Source organism: Athene cunicularia (assembly GCF_003259725.1).
Source record: "Athene cunicularia isolate RWA chromosome 1 unlocalized genomic scaffold, athCun1 chr1_part1, whole genome shotgun sequence".
In the NCBI taxonomy this organism is placed as follows: domain Eukaryota; kingdom Metazoa; phylum Chordata; class Aves; order Strigiformes; family Strigidae; genus Athene; species Athene cunicularia.
In genome coordinates this window covers 63,989,358-64,003,734 of record NW_020799091.1, presented here as the reverse complement: position 1 = coordinate 64,003,734, position 14,377 = coordinate 63,989,358, and the positions used below count along the sequence as shown (strand labels likewise).

The following is a 14,377-nucleotide window of genomic DNA, read 5'->3' as shown; positions in this document are numbered from 1 at the left end:
TATACGTATAATATATATTTTAAGAAGATTTGAACTTTGGAATATTTAATGTCTCTTTTTCAAATACAGGCACACTGCTGTAAAAAAAACAAGCCTTCCCTTTTGCTCTGCTTCTTACCCCTTCCCAACACTTTTTCCTAGAATTTTTTTCCCCTGCAATTTACAATAATTAACAATTCTAGTATCTTGATGCTGAAACACAGTACAAATTCAATTCATTCTTGTGGCAACTCTGCTAGCTCCAGTAGCAGACAATAAGTTAACAATAGGATATTTCTTGAAGGAGTCAATAAAGAAAATCTTCCAGTCTTCAAGTCAAGAGGGGATAGGGGGATAAATGCTAAGTATGAAAAGTGAATTACAGGAAGTAACCTCTTTTTTTGGGTGGGGTTTTTTTTGTTGTTCTTTGCTTTTTGGTTGTTGGGGAGGGTGGGTGTGTGTGTGTGTGTGTGTGTGTGTGTGTTTAAAATTTAAATAGTCCATTTAGTTGACTCCAAAAATTACATTAGATTGACTGAGCATTTTCTGTGTAAGTGCAAAACTGCAAACCAGACAAAGTCTGATACCAGTTGGACTCACTAAACATTACACTATTACTAAAACACAGATTTGAAGTTATGCAGTATATGAAGTTGCTCGAAAACTACAAAGTTACAAGAAGTTTAACAAAGTTTTCTCCACATCTTTTTATTTCAAAGTTCCTTGTAACTTGAAGGAAAATATAAGTATTAACAAAATCAGTAGCAGCAATGGAACCTCCCAATTCTGTACATCTCATTTTACTGTGTAATTCTGAAGTCGAAACCTATTTATGTGTCACAAGACACTGATGATAAATTTAGTCTTAAAGCAACTACATTTAACAAGAGACCCTTGAAAAAAAGCTTGCATGAGAAAAGACACCAAAAGAATGCATTCATTGTATCCAATACTTTTTCCCAATAAGGTCTACATTCTTATTCAAGTGATACTTCAGGATACTCTTGTTGAATCTGAAAATACTCTATTTTTTTTTTTTTGAAAAACACCAGCAAAACAGAAATATCAAATTAAAAACTGAATCAAATCCGATGAATTCCTGTATCCTTCTAGGAGCTAAATTCTCGAAATGTTAAGTAATGCAAGAATATCTATCAGAGTTTACAGAAAATATTGTAGTTCCTTTTATGACAAACGAGGGGGTATTTATTCTTGTGTGACTATTCCTGATTTTAATACAATATACTTGAATGTTGAAGTGCACTTGATGGAAAAGTGAACAGACTGTCTCTCTCACACTGCTAGCCTGAAGAGTACATACACTATCACAGTGAACATTTAAGAACAAAAGTTTCAAACAATTTATTAATCCTTTGTAACTTCTATTTTGCTCACCCAGCAGACCACGGCGAAGAATCCGCAGTCTGATTCTGTGATACAAAGTGTGTGTTAGGTGTATGTGGACTTCCTACCAGGATAGTATTTGGCGCTGAAGGTCTCTGAGGTGTTCCAATAACCTACAGTAAAGATAAAATAATTTGGAAAGTGATCATAAGTATTTCAAGATATTCATATGCTGTATTATTCAAATGATACATTATACAAACAGCACTAATACTTTTTTTCTACCTACTTCTATTACAGCACTGAATTCATACACACTGACACAAAAAACTTCAGACTACAGATTATATAGTTAGAGCACTCCCAAAACAACAAGCATTTATGTTTTATTCTTCTTAAACAAGCTTTTTATGCTTGCAAGATTTCTTAACACTGTTCGACACTAAATTATACAAGAGCAAAACACAGAAAGAAAAAGGGAAAAAAGCCCCAAACCCTACCAGACTATGTATAAAGTTGCAGTAAATTACAGTTAAAATATAAACATATGAAGCAAGATGATCTGAAAATCAGTAAAAGCAGAGAGAAAATGCAAAGCTGTTGCAAGAAAGGCCAAATTTTCTCCTGCAGTCAGTCTCTATCACTACAGCATCAAAACCAAAATACAATGTTATAGGTGAGAAAGAATAAAGGCCAACTTTTTCACTGCAGTGAGTGAGACCAATTTAGGCAAAACCATTCCTCCTGAACATATTACAAGTATATGCTCAGCTGATCACAGTCTTCCAGCTTACCTGCAAGTAGTCCTAAAGATGTGTTAATTTGATCATGAGTAATATCTACATTTGCACACAGAGCCGTGCTCTCCTTATCTGTGAAACTAGCTGAAGCAGATTTCTCTGTAGAAAGAAATGCCTACTTTCGGGGGGAACATTTACCTCCCAGTGGAAACAGTAGGTTGCATCCCTGGCATCAAGTAAGTGAAACAAATATCAAATGAACTTAAACTCATAACCACTCACAAACTTGCTCTATTTTCCTGCAGCCACGTTCTGTCAATTTTAAATTTCTTCCTCAGGTTAGCTTCAATAATTCAGCCTCAACAACAGTAAAAACAGAAGAACTGAAAACCCAGAATAAAACGTTTTATGCATGAAAGTTACAACGAACCAAAATTTGAACAACCTTTAAATGCAGAATGCAAAAGGCAGTCTAGTGACTATTAGACGTTTGTAATTTCAACTGCCTGGAAGGAAAACGGTTGCACTTTTTCTCAAAAACTTTCTCTTTATATTATGCCACCTCTCTTGAGTAATTAGCATACAAGTTAGTTACATCCAATTCTGACAGCTGGAAAATCTTAGATCCTCCTCCCTTTCCAGTAGCTTTGTTTCGTACTTAAAATGATTTTTAATTCTTACAGAAAGACAACTGATCTCCTCTCCTACTTTTCATAACCTAAACTCCTCTGACTGTGGGAAACATAGTGAGTGTGAGGGATGCCAAACAGGCACAGGACACATGTGAACCAGCACGCTTTCTCCCATGAAAAAAGTACTATCAGTTCTGCCACTGACTGGTCTGGTTCACCAAATGTCTCAGACTGTGAAAACCACCCATGTGCTATTCAAGTAACACAGACAATAGAGAAAAGAGAGGAAAGCAGTTAACCATTTTTTATCCCCTAGGATGCAGTTACAGAGGACTGGAAGAGATGATTCAATATCCTGCTCAGAGGCTAAAATTAGAGAGTCCCACTCTATTCCCTAGCTTCCTAATTCCACAAGCAGCCCCACCATCACTGTGATGCCACATCTAGAATTTGTTTGACTACACTGTAAGATGAGAGCCAAGCCAGGACAGGGGAGGGGGTGGAATTACAGCTGGGAGAAAAACAAACCATTTGGCAGCAGCAAACCCTGGACATCTAGTGTGCTCAGTAGTGTCCTGAAATACTCAACAGTATAAAGGAATAAAGGGAAGCACAGAGAAATTCACAGGCTCATTTCTAGAGTGGAAAAGTCTGTTTAATACATTCAAAACCCGTTCTGCAGTCTCATTCTAACTCACAAAAGTCTGAAAATTAGCTAGAATTACAGGCTTTAATGTATCACTATTAAGGAAGACTACAAGTCCAGAGTTTCAGAATCTTCTAAGGATTAGTATTATTGGCTCCTTATTAGAAATGCCCCTAACTTTTACTCACAAGTTCATAAACAACCATGAATTTGAATGAAAATAGTTAAGCAGTATCAAGTCATTGGGAACATCCTAAAATGAAAGCTTATAGATAGAATTAGGGAAGATGGTTTTAAGAGAAAACAGAGGGATTGGGGTGGAAGCAAAAGCAGAAGTGCCTGCTGTTTCTCTCAAGTTTCCTGACTTCAGAAGAGAACACGATTACAGTTTAGCTCCTTGATAATGAAGTATGTAAGTATTAAAAGACTCTTTTTACCACTCAAAGATTAGAAAGTTGAGCAGTGTCACAAGCCAACTCCTCAACTCTGCTTCCCAATTTTGCAGATTGAAAGAAAATTTATTTTCTCTTGATTTTCAATGTTCTAGGGGCATTTTTTTAATAGCTCTTACTATCCCCTTTGGAACTGTAAAGTCAACAGAAATTTATCCAAAATTTCTCTCTCTATATATACACACACAAAAATCCCTCCCATCTCTTCTTTACTGACATACAGCTAAGTATCTAATTTTGTACTGGTACCAGTCAATACAAATATGGTGATATGGACCTCTTCTCTCACAAAAAATTTAATGCTAATATGTTCAGAGTAAGACTTAAAGTGCTGAAGAAAAATTATTATTGCAAATGTAAATTTCTCACAGTAATCATACTAAGAAAACCACCATTAAGAGTACTTATTATTTCAGAATCACAAATTTTTAATTATGTTACCATGTAAAATTAATCATAGATAATATAGATGAGGATCTGTCAATTTAAAATTGTGATGTAAAACACAAGAATTTATTTTATATATATAGAAACATGGTAGTCAACATTAATTTATTGATTGTTGAAAGTTTAAAAAAAGCATCAGATGTTTTTTAATTTCATTATTTTCTGCGGATTTGGTGCTTTAAGAAAATTTTGTAAGTTACCTGAAAGAACATTTAATTTTCAATATTAAACTCAAGTATGTACGCAGTCTCACAATAATGCCCTGAAGGGTCTCCCTTTGTGCCATTATGACCTATGATCTATAGTTAAAATGTTCTCCTACTGCTGATTACTGATTTTAAATTAAAAGAATGCCTACCTACTTTGAATTTCCTCTTTGAAAATTTATTGATAGAATACCTCCTACTGATGGAGCAATTTCATTCAATTAAATTCATTTCGCTACATTCAACTTTCAAGTGGCTGATGCAAGTAGTTAGTTCAACACTGCTGCCGGAAACAGAGCATGGTGAATGATCTCTACATCTGTACAGTTGAAGCGATACAGTTTATAGATTCAAGCAGCCTCAATTAGAGAACACCACTTAGAGCTTACAGTTGGGAAAGGCAGATGGGAAACTGCCTTCTTATCAAGAAGAAACCCAAATATAAGATATTCCTTTTCAGTTGGTTACATGTTATAGTTGCTTTCCAGAAGATTAACTGAGACCAACTCTTTTCAGATCACCAGATTTTAATTTGATCACTACAAAAGTGACTTTTCATAATCTATGTATTATCTGTTGCATTATTAGATTCTTTGAAACCTCTAATTTCACAATATGTATTTAAGCAAAAGTATATCTAAATTAAGCACTAAGAAAGGTAGCTCTATTTTCAATTTTCTTCCACCTAACTTCAATTTCAATAAAACTGTGCTGATGGACTTCATTTACGTCTCCCTATGCCAGATTTCAAAGCAGAATCTGAAAGAGCCACTGATTTTAAGTGGCAGCTCTAGCAAAAGATGAAGCCACCTGAATATTCAGGTATCTGCATGTTGATTTGAGAGCCATCTTTGCATTTCTTTGTGCAGAAGAACATTTGTTTTAACACAAGTCTGTGAAAATTAGAAACAAGCTTGGACTATCTGCCCATAACAATACCGACTCTCAAGCTACAAGTCAGACTTACAGTATGTGTAAGCAACAGTACACACAATAAAAAAACCCAGGGTCTCCTTACCACTTGTTGTGCAATGTTGACATTAGACTGTCCGAATGTTTTTGGCAGGAGCTGTTTTCCGAGCGTATTTACTGTAGAAGGATGAACAGCCAATAGAGAAACAACCCCTAAAACAAATAGAAGTAGATAGCTTCAGGTCAGCCACATGCTCTGAACTGCACAGGGAGTCGAGATAAACACAGCATTTACACATTTGAAGCAAAAACAGAAATTAAGATTCATGACATGTTGTCTCAAACTTTCTTGTATGTAACCTTACAGGTGAGTGACCTAGTATGAACATGGTTTTACTCCTTGTATTCCAATTTTTCTCTCAAAGCAGAGTAATAGAGGCAATGAACACCTAACAGAAAGCATAATCCCTTCCTCTTCTACCCCTATCCTTTGTGGCTACTGAAATTTTTTTCCTCACCACCTGAAAAACATGCCTGATGCCCCAGCATACGACATACACTTCTGAGGCATGCTGGTGGTCTGAGATAAAATTTGGCTATCAGGGGCCTTTCCAAGAGAATACTCCCAATTTTTCATAAGTGTCCCCTCCCAGCTGAAGGCAGGGAATTAAAGAACAAAAATCTTCATGAATCCAAGATGAGCAAAATACATGCAACACCACAGACCAACCCTGTAGAAAAAGCTGCTTTTTTTTTCTGTTCATAAGCCATCCATAATCAGCATTGATAGGTAAGCAAGTTTTAAGCCATGTAAAACAAAAATTCAACTATAAAAATACCAAGCCAGATATCTTCTAGCAATTTGATGCTCCATGCCATAGTTTAAAAAAAACCCCAACCAACCAACAACAAAAAAAAAGCAGCAACGAAGACTGACTACAGAAAAAGAATACTGGGACAAACAAGTCTTAAAATACCAGAGACATTTATTTTCCCGAAACATCTGTCATTTGGTTGTCAGGCAAGAAGTTTAACAGCTCTTTCCCTGAGATCACTTTTAAAGGGGCCAATGGGGCCAGAAGGACTTGGCACAACTCCCATTCCTCTTCCTTCTTCCCATTATCCAATATAAAAGCAATTAAGTAAGCATTTTTACAACAGTTGCATCAGGAAGGGCCCTAACGAGTCACGCCTACCACCCCTCTTACAAATTCAGGTATTTTGCAGAAAGTTGAGGACAACTCAAATCTTAAGTCCTTCTTTTCAAAAGGCTTGTATTTTCTAGCTGCTATTACTACACCATGTCAAATTGATGCCTTTATGCAAGAACCTATTCTCAGTCCCCCAAATCTGAATAGAATGCAGCATCCCATCATTCTTTCACCATTAACCAACTTTCCAATGCTCTTTCAGAAAGTCAGTAGCTATCTAGTTTGTAACATAAGTCTGTTATGCTGTCCTGTCCCTTCAACCATACTTATCACTATCACACCCCGTTTTCTGTTGTTTTTCCTCTCTGCAGAATGCAGTAAAGCAATATAAACTACCCTGGCTATTAGTGTTTGTGTATCTTCTTCTCAGCATCCTGGAGGTCAACATGTCTTTTTTTTTAATTTCCTCACTGCTTTACAAACAACAAAGCAATCTGAAGATTGTGTTTCCAGTATAAAATAAGAGTTCTAACTGCTTTCCAAAGTTATGATGCTTCATCTGTTTGATCACCTTCCCTTACCTTTGATGGTTCTTGTTGTCCATACACTTTCTAGTTCGCCTACCCTTTGAGATTTATTTTTTCAGAGGACAGGGATAGACACATTCATGACAAAGGAATGTCATATGTTATTGTATAACTCCATAGCAAATTTTCTTTTTTAATGCCTGTTCCTTTCCAAATAATTCTCAAAATTCAATGTGCTTGTTCCAAACCAAACACCGATACCACATTTTTGTAATATAACCTACTTCAAGACCTTACTTGAGTGCTAATAGTTCACTTGGGGTATTCACTGTATCTAGTTTAGTTTTCACCAATTATTAACCTGTGGGAGGACTGTCTCATTCTATGACACCTTGGTTTAAGAGGCTGATTAAGGACCTTGATAATCAAGGTTTTATTGTTACTTTTAAGAAATCCAAGGACGTTGCACTGATTAGATAACCCTTATCCACACGCTTGTTGACGCTTTCAAATCATGACTTTGAAAAGACGTAACTTCATAACTTCCCTTCCCCCTCCATCTAGAAAAGCCCTGTTAACTCCTGCCCATTATCAAATTTGCCCATATGTCTCCTACTTCTCTGTTATACACTCAACCAATCTACCTAATAGAAGTCTGACTTACTCATCTGCAGTTATCTGAGCCCTTCAGAAATTGGTGCAAGATATGTGGCTTCCTTCTGGTACTATATGAATTGTATGTGTACTGATTTAGCAGAACAGAAGTACCACTGCTAGGTCCTAAGAATTCACAAGTAGATAATCCTCTGGCTCTGATGATTTCTAACCGTTTATGTTATCAATTTTTTTCCTAAGACAACAACTTCTAGAATACTTCTAGCAGGACAACTTCATAAAAAACAGTACTGCAATGAGACTCTTCCTAATCATCTTGATCACTTATTGACTCTTCAGATGCACTCAGACACTTTGTTCTTCTGGTATGTTTAAAAATAAAGTAATTCTTCATACTATTGTGTTGTTTCTTAAAAACTTCTATGCAGTCAACAAAGACAAAAGCAAAAATCTTGCACTTGTGATAGTGTAACTCCACACAAAAGCAGAGGTCAAGGGTCAAGTGGTTAGGAAGCAGATCTGCAGAAAAGGACCTGGGAGCCTGGTGGGCAACAGGCTGAATGTGGCCCAGAAGTACACCCCTATGCTAACGAAGACTTAACCACATCCTGGGCAGCATTTGGAAGAGTACATACAGCATTAAGTGATTATTCACTTTTAGCCCAGGGCTCTTTAAACTGTGCCTGCATCACTGTTCAGTTTTGGAGCCCACAGTGCAAGAGAGGCATTAACGAAGAGATGAGAGTCCATCAGAAAGACACAAACATGTCTAGGGTACTGGAGCATATGATGTGCAAGAAGCAGCTGAAAGAGCCTGGTGTGTGCAGACCATGGAAGAGAAGATAAAGGTGGAGCAAGAGGTGTTGTTTGTGGGAAGCTAACTACTGCCTTCAGCTATTAAATGGAGAGTTATAGACGTGACACCACAAAAGGGAAAGAGGGAACAGTCACAAGTTAGATAAAAAGCAAATTCCAACCAGACAGGTGGTAAAAAAATTCACAATGAGAAAGGTAAACAACGTAGCAATGGGTTGCCTAGGAGGTTCCCTGGAGAGATACACAAAAATTCAACTACTGAAGGCTTTGTAATTCAAAGCTGGCCCTGGTTTAATTGTAAGGTTAGACAAGATGGTCTCCAGCCTCCTTATATTATTCATTTAATTCTATGACTACAAATAGCTATTTAAACTAAAACATCCGCATGAAGGGAAGAGTACACACTATGCTGCTTTCAAGTTTTTAATTACACTGATGTATCCTGTGGTGCTGCTCCAGTTAATTTATGCAACTGAACCAACCTGGCTTTATACAGAAACTGCAAGCTACATCTGTCTCTGGCACAAACTGATTGGCAAGGAAACGCAAATCTAAATGGAAGAACAGTAACACACACTTCGCAGTTTGAGGCAAAGTCAAAGTCAACCAATAAAAGGTATCATACTAAATAGGAAAGAGCATAACTACTCAACAGTAGGAAAAAAAAGAGAGTTATGGTTGGTGTTTTGGTTTTTTTGTTTGTGGCTTTTTTTTTTAAAGAGTATTTTGAATTTGCCTCTGCCCAAGTGCATCCTATTATTCTCCCATTTACCTAACGTGGAAACATTTTTCTCATATCCACCTGCATTTTCATCAAAGGCTCACAATGTTCTGGTTTCATGGTGTTATTGTGCATGTGTGTTTTTTTGTTTGTTTCTTTGTTAGGTATACAAGCAGAAATAATTTCATTAACTTAGCTTTACAAGTGACTGACAACTCAGTTACTTAAAGGGAGTTTATTAATAATTTGTTAATTACTATTACTCTTAGAGCAATCACTGCATTCCAAATAATCCTGTACTTTGTAGCCAACATACAGTGTGCATAACAGCATGTAAAAATTAAAAACACGAGTTTTCAAACAGTTTTGCTGGCACTGACTCTTCTTCCTTTTCAAAACAAACATATTTTTAATACTGATAGTCTGACACATCTTTTTTTTTTTTCTTCTTTCTTCTGAAGACTTCACAAACCACGGGAAAAGGCCATGAAAAGCAGAAAATAAATCTATACAGAAAAATACAGTTACCTTGTATATTCTCAGTCTCCCACACATCATCAGTTTGGGAGACTACTCTCAGGAACTTAAAAGAAATCATTAAACCTAAAGGGAAGTAGAACTTCATCAATATGAAGTCCCAGAATGCCTCCAAAACAGAAGACGATGATACAGATGGGATCAAGGAGAAATGCCATATAAAACTTGCACAGCAAAAGCAGCACCATCCTTTAACAAAACTTGTTATTTATCTGTCTACAAACTGTTGCAGGTAAGTGCTCTCTCCATACAGAGTATGGGGTAAATAGCCTTCTTTGGTTACTGGTTGCATTTAGGGAAGAACTTTTGAACTGGACCTCAGCTGGCATATAAAAACAAATTCAAGAATTTTACCAAAAAGATGAGTCCCTTGCAGAATTTTAGCAGTAAAAAGGACTGGTGATACAGCTGATTATGAACATTTTAAATAACTTGATATGTCACAGAAAAAGACAGAGTACATCTAAAATTAAGAAAAAAAGAGTGCCCTCTGCAGACAAAACAATAGATCTCTCTCTCAACAAGGTGACCACTCCAGTTCATGAAACTGTAGTGACTTTGAATTTGGTGTTTCAGATCAAGGAGGAAGGGTTGAGGTACTCCTTCCCTCAGGAGCAGAAATTCCCTTCATTCTAGGTGTTGTCCCAGTGTCTGATGTAATCTGTCTTTATGTTTTCTTTACTTGGGAAATAGAGAGCAACAGGAGTGATGCAACAGAAGTCAACAGAAAACCAAGTCAATTTCCTGATAATGCAGTCTCTAACAAACTAAATCTTGTCAGGCCGTCTTCTAGATAGAAGCAATACTGTATAAGGGAAAACTGAATTTGGTAAAAAGGTAACTTTGCAAGCATTTTCTGCCTTGTTACAACTCAAAAAAAAAAAACCATACAGACTAAAAGAGTGCTTTGTCAGAATGCAAAGTAATTCCTAACATCTCCTGCAACTGTTAGAACCAAACTGTCCAGCAGACCAATTTGTAAGTAAATACTCTACCTGATCAAAGGTTAGGAATTAAGCAAAGGGTTATTTTAAGAAAAGTCTAAAAAAAATTCAACCTTGCAGGTGACATTTTGCACTACAACTGCTTGTAGCCACTCTTAAGAACTCTACAAACTTTTGTCTTAATTACATAAGGAGCTTTGAAATTGACGGTTTTAACAGAGAAGCTGGAATCTAGCTTAAGGACAGCTACACAGCTCAAAGGCAGTCTCAATACAAGTATGACTTACACACTTAAAAGTCAACATTACTATCAATAACCTGATAAAACTCCTAAGAGAATACCAGTTGAAGCGCACAACACGTCTCTTCTGGGAGACCAAAAAAGACCAGTGAGACATTCCATGAACAAGAAGATTTAAGAAGCTGACACAGACACCAGGATTCCATTGCAATTGTCACTTCTGAGAAGGCCAAGTGTCATCACATTACATTCCTTACTTTTGGAATTTTCTGAAAAGTTAATTGGAACAGAATTTTTACAAAGCCAGAGTACCTTACTGCTAAAGGTGCAAATGATCTATATAAGATTATACGAAAACTATGAGAATTATTTGGAAAATGTTACAGATTCAGTTTTGGCAGTCTTCCATACATGGATTTTTTTCTTTTTTTTTTGGTAAGAAAAGAGATAGGAGGAAGAGGAGGAGATGGAATTTGACATCAGCATCACTATCCATTTTGTAAAGCAAATATAGACAAAGCAATTCCAGCTCCAAACCTGTCCATCAAACCAACTGCTTAGAATAAACAAAACCCTAAACAACAAAAAGTACGATAGTTTTCAGTGCACAGTATGCCCCTCTCTTTCCAGTACATCACCCCCTAACCCCAAGTTGGTGTCTATAGAAAATAGTTTGAAAAATAATCGAGTTGGAATCAAAAAGTTAGCAGGGCCTCTCACAGATACATAAAGTAGCTTAAGTCCACCTAATTTTTTGCAAAGGTTCTTTTTTCAGTTGAAAAACTCTGGGTTATCAGACTACAGATTTCTCTCAGGGTCTCTGCAAGTCACAGGCCTTATTACAGACACTACAATAGTATTCTCGAAGACCTTACATTAGACTTGCTGATGTTTAATCATGGACTCTCTGTCCTTGTACCACCTTCAGCTATTTTTTATTTGCCCCAATTCTACTCAGGAAAGTTTCATTTGGCTAGTTCAGCTATCTAGTTGACAGCTCAATATGCTTTTACTAGTACACTCCTCCCTAGTAAAGTAAGAGCAAAGCATCTGCATCATCTGCAAACAGAAAGGAAAACCACAGTTTGAAACTGTTCAGAACTGCAGGTTTATAGAAGCCTCCTAACTCTTTCTTTGGAGTCTGTATAATGCAAGGCATTTATTTCCAGTATGGGGGAAAAAAAAAAGCAAGATGCAAGAATTACAAAAATATGAGCTTTTTCTAAACATCTTTCATTAATCAGAAGTACTGTTCTATCTATCCAGTTGTTTGAGCTGCTGTCAATAAAACTGACAGCAGTATGCCTTAGAGCAATTTATTCCAGGCACTTGAAGGTTTCAGTTGCCTACTTCTACTTGGCTTCTCTGCTACCACTGAAACTTGCACAGCTAATTCTGATTCCAGGGCTTCAGCAAAAATTGCCCAGCAACCAGGCTACAGGTTCTCCTCCTTGAGGCATTACCAAACAGTAGAAATATAACAAACACTCCAAGTTTGTTTTGTGGTGGTTTTGGGTTTTTTTTTAAGGTATGGGAGACCTGATGAAAGCTCTTCATGGAGACTGAAAGATAAGGAAGGCAGATCCTAGGAAAAACTTAAGTTCATTACTCAGCACGAAAGCCTAGTACAAAGCAGTATTAGTAAAGATGTGCCTTTGAGGACTCCAAATAATGAAATCCAAAATGCTCACTAGAGTGTGGAAGAATCTCTAGAAAGCTCAAAATCTTCACAGTTCAAACACAGGCACACAATCTCTGAAGCTGAGACAGAGATGAATCCTGTTTTGGACAGCAGTGAAGCAGAGCTCAGAATGTCATCTATAGTCAAGATGGGAAATGCACAGAACGTGAGAATTTCGTAGCCACAGAAAGCTGGTACAGCAGTAAGGACACAACCAAATAAGCTGAGGGAAGTCCTCAACTTTTCTACATCACTATTGAGGCCTGGCAGCTGAGCAGTTGGTGCCTGCAACAATTGAGGCCTGTAACAATTGGTAGCAAGAGAAGTGTGCCATTACACCTTACATGGTCATGTTGTACCCAGTTGTGTATACCTGGAAATCTCAAAGGGGGGGCATATTAAGAAATTCTTTTAACAAACTATGTTTAACTTTGTATTTAACAAGACCTGATTGATTAAAATGTACAAAGATATCCTAACCTTCAGAATAGATACAAATGCTCAAACAAGGCGGATAAGAAAGAACAGCCTGGCCAGACAACAGAGTTGGGAAACATCCAAGGAGAAGAAAATGTCCTCAAAAGACTCATGAGACTAACTTCCAAAACAACCACCAACGACCACCCAAGACACCCCCACTCATGCGTAGCGTAGTTCTGCAATGCCAGCATTATGTAAATGTAGTAGATAGGCAGAAAAGTGAAGACTTCTTGGAAAATGTATGAATATTCATGTCTTTAAGGTATATAAAGGATGAACTTTTGTTTTAGTATATGCACGTTAGGTGGAATGATCCCCTGTGCATCCAGCGCTGCAATAAAGGATGTCTGCTTTCTAAAACTCCACAAGTCTTAAGAGTTCAGATCCACTGCCAGCTTTTACAGTTTCACTGTCACTGAACAAGAGGTAAAAAAAGTAATGTTTGAAAGAAACATCCTAAACAACAAGGTATCATATCAACTTCATAACAAGAAAAGGTTTCTATATGAATTAATAGAGCAGGCTTCTACTTCTTTCTCTGCCTCAAAGCATCATGACAGCAGGAAACTGTATACTGAAGTCTCAAACCCACTAACCTGCCTCAATACAGTGATCAACACAATGCTTGACAACAACCTCATTCAAGCCCAACACTAGATACAGGTGAAACAGCAACCAAGTGTCAACCAGTTCCCTCAAGGACTGTTTAGTTTACTCCATGCATTTTGCTTTACAAAATCTACCCTAAATTACAGCCTGAACTGCTACTTTCCTCTAAGTGCAAGAGGAGTCTTGAAGACACAGCTAGGATAAAAACATTAGTGTAGAGGTGCTATTTAAAGTACCTTTTATCCAGTTCACATCACCTTCAAAGAAAATAATTCCTTACACAAAAGCATCAGTTTGACTAATTTTAGATTACTAGATTACATATACATACAGAATATGTATAACGGGTGTATTTAGAAGATCTGGGAAAGAAGACAAAGGTGATAATTCTATCCATGGAGCTGATTCCTCAAATGTCACTCCTGTGACGTTTCAGCTTTTAACATCTCTTGAAGACACCACAGGTATTTTATGATTAGTTAGTTATATACCAAGAAACACTCAACTCTTCTTGAGGGCAACAACCTACACACAGATGATTGTCTCCAGTTGTGTGCCAAGTAAAAATAACTCTGCTTATTGAACAAATCCTACCATCCTGTTAGGACAACAAACATGCTTACACAGCAATTCTGAGCACTTTTCAAAGACAATCTTCCCCCATGTGTAGTACTACTAAATTCTTCAGAAATTTCTT

The 14,377-nt window shown here is 37.0% G+C and overlaps 1 protein-coding gene across 2 annotated transcripts in view; it reads right to left on the bottom strand.

Moving 5' to 3' along the window:
• TFDP1 (transcription factor Dp-1) overlaps nt 1-14,377 on the bottom strand; it is a 47,508-nt gene that overhangs the window by 12,637 nt on the left and 20,494 nt on the right. For both annotated transcript variants that reach the window (XM_026851251.1, XM_026851260.1), the window contains exons 4-5: nt 5,465-5,571; nt 1,375-1,496 (exon numbers count right to left, since the gene is read on the bottom strand). In XM_026851251.1, the coding sequence (XP_026707052.1) occupies nt 1,375-1,496; nt 5,465-5,571 (229 nt within the window). The remainder of the gene's footprint in view (nt 1-1,374; nt 1,497-5,464; nt 5,572-14,377) is intronic.